Here is a 5,930-nt window from a genome sequence, read left to right as displayed (position 1 = left end):
TTTGCTTGTCCTTTAAGTAAAGTTAATGGATTTCTTAGGGGATATAAGTATTATTTTACTCTCTACAAAGCCATGGATTATACTGTAGGAAAATAATTTTATGATTTGAAAAATGTACCTGTCTGAGAAATAAGGATCTAATTCAGTATTGAATGCGGTGTTTTGTGATCATGTCAGAGAATGTGATTTTGAACATATAAGTGAACATATCTTCTGATAACAATGTCTACATCTGCATTCTGCATCACATTTTACCTATGTAAAATAATAATGTCACTGTTTGTTTTATTTCACATATTTTCTATGGACCATGCATAATGCAGTACATTTTCATAAAGTCTCTTTGTGTTGCATACTTATTAGTGTAGCCTAAGTTCTGCAAACATTTATTACATGTTACATGTGCCATTATTATGCAACCCCAAATTCCTTTGCAAATTCCTTTGAAACAAACCAATGAGGATAGTGCTGTCTGATTTAAATGGGAAAACCTGTACGATGTAAATGAGCACTGGTTGGCAGGTTTGGAGGTTTTTGCAGTAATAAATCCGATGCACAGTATTTGATGAAATCGTAAGGCAGATGGAAACTGGGAGATGGCAAGACCGTGTGAAATACAGGAAGAGCACTTGTGATTGACTGTCCCTAGTAATCCGAGCAAGCTTCAACGTGTAAAATGATGATGGGATACAGTTTGAATGTATTTGCACTTCCATCAACAGCTTCAGATGTCACAGACACAACACATCAAGGTTCATTGAAAATACAGATGGTTGTGCAGTTATACGATTAACAGAATGTGATAGCAGAGTCTTTGTTGTTGTGGCCAGAAGATGACTTGTTAGAATGTGGGGACTTAGCTAAAGCTACAGTCACAAAGTAAAGGCATATGGAATATTAAGTCTGGAAGTAAATGCAGTGAATTGTAAAAGCAATCTTTACCACGTTTTAAAACAATTCTGGATTTGTGTATAGTAGAAACTAAATAGGATACCACAACACTGCTAAGCCTGTGGGATCATTAGTAAACAATGTTCATATTTTTGTTACAGCCAATGTTCGCCGGTCTGGTGGACCCACCACATTATTAGGCTTTTAAATCAATACAGCCATAGCAATTTATGTAAAAATACTTAACAGATGTTTACTTCAGCTCAATTACCAATGCTATATACATCATTTATGGTTCGTATTTGCCATTTACCCCCTGTGAGATCACATTAATGATCATATCATCATTTTCGTTTTTTTGTGACAAACAAGGAAATTAAATTATAAAAAAGGTAAAAAAAAAAATATAAACAAGATTTTTGATCATTATTGTAACTTTGTGTGGGAATAGCAGGTGCAGAAAGACAACATAGTTTCATAGCACCTACAATTAAATACACTCGGGTCCAGTAGACCCGAACACCTCATAGTTATGTGTAGGGGGGGTGTACCGTGTCCAATCATTGAAAATAAGTAATTTTGTATGTTCTTCACAGAAAATGAGCCAAGGCCAATGAGTTTGAGTTAGAAGAAATAATAAATAGCGTTTCTTTTAGCAAAACGGGTCCCACAGACCCGCACAACACACAAGGGTTAACAAGGCCGAAGTTGCGGAATATATGTAAGGATTTAGCCTTTTTCTTTGGTAATGACAGACAACCAGCAACGCCCCAGCCCAGTAGGTGGCGATAACAACGAAAATGGCTGTTTCTTCACCGACACTAAAAGAAGAAGTCCAACAACAACAACAACAACAAATGCACATAGCAAATGGAATGCCGAATGCAAGAAGAAGTCGTCGCTTGCTCATGACATATTTTCCCCGCGACATTCAACTTAAGCAGGTGAGCTCTCGACGAGTAAATATAAATAGCTTTCTGGAGAAGGACCGTGTATTTACCTTGAAAATGCTCAAAAAGAAATCAAGTAGCACTGAAAAGAAACGAAAACACTCGCAGTCTGAAGAAAGACACGAAAACAATAAACGCAGAAGTGCGGAATCCAACTTGGAGGTAAGATATTCAAGCTAGCTAGCTAGTGTTATGCTACTATCGTGTTTTGTTTAACGCTAGATATTAAACGTTACAGTAACGTTATGTCTGCGCTGCTGTTCTATTATCTTTGTCCGTAGACCCATAGGATACGTTTAACGTTACCCGACGTTGTTTTCCAAAACAGTCATGTTTGTATAAATGCTTAACTTTAGGCAAGCTGTGGTCGTTCATATGTTTGACTAAATGACGTAACGTTTTTAGCTTCAACAGTGTCATTGAAAGCGTCAACATTTTAGCTGTGTTTTCTTCATTTACTATTCATTTACGTACTACTATACACGCTTAAACTGTAACGTATTTTTATGTTATAGCGATTTTATTTGTTTGGCTTTGTGACTAATTTATTCCCAAAGCTAACATGGATTTTCCTCACCGTGTAGTTGGGTCTGATACTGTCAGTGCAGAAAACATTAAATTAATACATACACGTTATACTTTTGGCTTTGGCAACCTGTTGTCAAAGAGATCTTGGATAGGCTATGCCAAACATGGAGCAGAGAAATTAATGAGACTTTGATACAGTTATCCCCGTTAAATCGGGATGTGGAAAAATATTTAAAAAAAACACCACCACAGTGTGGAATCCAATACAATTCAACAGCATCACAAACCATAAAGTGGTAACAGCATCTTTCTAAAATTATTTTCACAAAAAATAAACATGTCAATGAAAGGATTAGGATTTATCAGGAGGGTGTTGTGTTGCTGCATTAGTTTTAACTAGATTTACCTAATACAGTCAACTAAGTGTAGGGTGCAGCTGTATGACCTGCATATTTAATTTTTTATGTTATGTACGTTTTAATTTTAAAGTGGTTGAGAACACACAAACCTGTGTACTGGATGACAATTAATAATTAATATTTAAAGCCCGTTTGAATAACTCTGGGAACCTCTTTTGCAATACAACTAACACAAAGAAGTAAAAATGGTCATACTGTTTTGATTTTTTTGTATCATTCATGTAAAAGTAACGCACCAAAAAGAATCAGAATCTTTAAAACCTTCAATACTGAATGTAAACTTCTTGTTCTTATTCCTTCATTTTAGTTACTTTTTAAGACTTTTTCAAGACCTCCAGACACTGTGTCTCAGTAACATGTTGGTTTCCTATAGCAGGACTCTAAGGACGAACTCGCTGATGCAGAACTGGACAGGATTGGCAGTGACATTGAGGAGGGCGGACTAAACCTCACACTGCCGTTCCAACCCATCACTGCTTATGTCACTGACAAGCGGGAGATGCTGGAGCAGTGTCTCCATGTGCTGGGGGAGAAGAAGCTACGGAAAATGCTGCCTGATGAACTCAAGGTGAGTGTGATTATGTTTTATAATTGTAAACTCATGATCTTTGTATGCCTGGAATAAGACAGACTGAATGTAAATGATATCAGTGTTGGAAAGTTTGAAACCCATGTTTTTCAAGACATAAGAACTTATGTAACGACGACTGATTAGGGGGCATTTGTGGATTTGCTGTAACGCTGTATTGTTACTGAGAAATTTGTGATTTTAAGGACCACATTTTGTGCTTTGGCAAGTGTTGTCTTCCAACATATATGGCCACGTTTTGTACTGTTGGCTACATTCCAACAGAGCCAGCTTTGGTTGACAAAGCAACAACACCTTGAGCAATAGTGATCATTTCATAAAAAAGGTTTGTTCCATCTTTTTGTAGGCATACAGTATACTGTATTATATTGCATATAATTTATTTTTCATTTCATTGTAACCAATGGAAAGTCACCTTATCCACATTTTTATTTTTCCAAATCACTTCAAAGATCACTTTAAGTTAGATAGAGAATTGCTGCTTTTAGTTATTTTACATACTGTGTGTTTAGTTGCTGGTAAGATTTATATCTATAGCTACAAATTAGCTATGGAGCTAAAATAGAAAAGTAAAGTTAAAAACATAGCTGTGTTTGTGCCAACTCTAGAAAGCGCATGAAATGTTTAATTAAAAATTGCTAACATATCTAATACAGATGAAGAAGTAATGCCATAGGCTTCTGCTGTTTGCTTGGGAGGCTATTAAAGCAACCCATTGTCAAAGATACCATTAAACACATTATCATTTGCAGGACTGTAGTTTGGAGGAAATCAAAAAGATGTGCTGGGAGCAACTGGAGTCAATCTCAGAGAAAAATCTCTTACAGATCTTAGCAGGTAAGACTTAAGACCAGTTTGGCAATTTTTACAACCAAACTACAACCTTTCTGGAACAAAACAATCTTGAAACAGTCTAGTATTGCAAACATCAACTTAAAGCTGTTTATTTCTAGGGGAGGAACTGACATCTGGAAATGGTGATGAAAACACAGAAGAGACCTTGGAAAGCCAGTGAGGGAACAGTTTGATAACTTGTACAGAGCACATTTTACTCATTCAGAATGAAAGAGTGTGTTCTCATGCTTTTCTCATACTTTCATGTGTGTATTACATTTTTCTTCCCCATCAAGGCAAGACAATAATGTGGACTCTACATCTTGCCTCAAAGAAACTGTAAAAACTGAGGACCCTAAGCAAGGTAAGTAATATGTAATGTGCTGTAATGTAATGTAATATCTCCCAGGCACTCAATTAAAGACAGAAAAAAACTATTAACAGGACCATTTTACCTTTAAAATCTTGGTTTAATTTTATTTTTATTTATTTTTACAGAGGGTGGTGGTTCAGGTGAGGAGAGTGACGTCCTAAGCATAAACGCAGACACTTACGATAGTGACATAGAGGGACCCAAAGAGGAGCAGACTGTTAAAGCTGTGGACGGGGCAGTGAAAGTAGTGGAGAGCAGCAGAGAGAGCGCTGACCCAGTTGTAAACCATGACCCAGCAAACCCTGAACCTTCCACAGGCCCTCAACAAACCAAAGCAAAGAAAGACATCCAAAGTGACATCGACAAAAGTGTCAGTGAGATATTAGCACTTTCATCCTCTTCAAGCAAAGAGGAAGCTAAAGAACAGAGTGTTCCTCCGCAGTCCACAGATGTTAGTTTACCTGCTCAAGGCGCACCTGTTTCAAGTCGTGCACCAGCAGCAGGTCAGCCGTCAATTCAGCAACTGGAGCTTCTGGAGTTGGAAATGAGGGCGAGGGCCATCAAGGCCCTGATGAAAGCAAGTGATGGGAAAAAAATGTCTGTAACCAAAAATGTGTAGCGTGTTTTATTTGCTGTTGGTTGATACAGCATAGGGCATCTTTTTAACCCCTGATTTATTGTTCTGAGTGTACAATTCAAACCATGTTTTGCTATTACTCCATATTGGAATGATATTACAGACTATTTAATACAAATTAAACGCATCTGGGCCTGTCCTACACTGAATGAATGTCTCATGATTAACATAATGGTATTTCCAAATGTATTTTTCGCTCTCGTCACTAGATGGCAGTGTTATCCTGCCGCTGTCCATTCATAGCAACGTCTTAATATGTGCAGAGGAGAGCAAGATATCTGCTCACATTACAGTCAAAATGGTCAAGACAAGGCACGTTTTCTCAGTAATTTTATTCAGTTATACACTTGGGCTAAACATTTTACAATAGTAGAGGATGTGAGAATATCAGATCATTTTGTATGTAGGCCTGAGCTTTGCCAGCCAAAGTAGGTTGCAGCAGTGTTGTGCTGTCATTTACAGTAGACACACCTGCGGTATTTCTTCACTGAACACCTGTTTGACGTGTCAGGCGGAAGTATGAATAGTAATACCATGCACTGCCATCTTTTCCACCTCTTGTTTCATCTTCTAAATGTTAAGGCTGGTTTCTAACAGGTTTGGCAAAAACAACAAAAAATAGTTCCCATGGTATTAAGAGACAACATACAGAGAACCATGCCACTTTTATTCACCATCCATCCATCTTCATCCGCTTATCCGGGGTCGG

At 37.5% G+C, this 5,930-nt stretch overlaps 1 protein-coding gene across 4 annotated transcripts; it reads left to right on the top strand.

Moving 5' to 3' along the window:
• The first annotated feature begins 1,763 nt into the window (after positions 1 to 1,763).
• caap1 (caspase activity and apoptosis inhibitor 1) lies at positions 1,764 to 5,363 on the top strand. 4 transcript variants are annotated; one of them, XM_078276409.1, is made up of 6 exons: positions 1,764 to 1,835; positions 3,165 to 3,356; positions 4,130 to 4,214; positions 4,331 to 4,388; positions 4,508 to 4,575; positions 4,710 to 5,363. In XM_078276409.1, exons 1-6 carry the CDS (start codon positions 1,767 to 1,769, stop codon positions 5,201 to 5,203), a joined length of 966 nt encoding a protein of 321 aa, XP_078132535.1. In that variant the 5' UTR covers positions 1,764 to 1,766; the 3' UTR covers positions 5,204 to 5,363. The 4 variants fall into 4 exon arrangements, with proteins under 4 accessions (XP_078132535.1, XP_078132534.1, XP_078132532.1 ...); XM_078276408.1 differs by having other exon boundaries at positions 1,775 to 1,835; positions 3,162 to 3,356; XM_078276406.1 differs by having other exon boundaries at positions 1,783 to 2,003; positions 3,162 to 3,356.
• Positions 5,364 to 5,930: the final 567 nt, after the last annotated feature.

The sequence above is a fragment of the Sander vitreus genome, chromosome 19 (genome assembly GCF_031162955.1).
Source record: "Sander vitreus isolate 19-12246 chromosome 19, sanVit1, whole genome shotgun sequence".
Classification (NCBI taxonomy): domain Eukaryota; kingdom Metazoa; phylum Chordata; class Actinopteri; order Perciformes; family Percidae; genus Sander; species Sander vitreus.
Note: the sequence above shows the minus strand (reverse complement) of the source record. Positions and strands in the feature narration are given on the sequence as shown.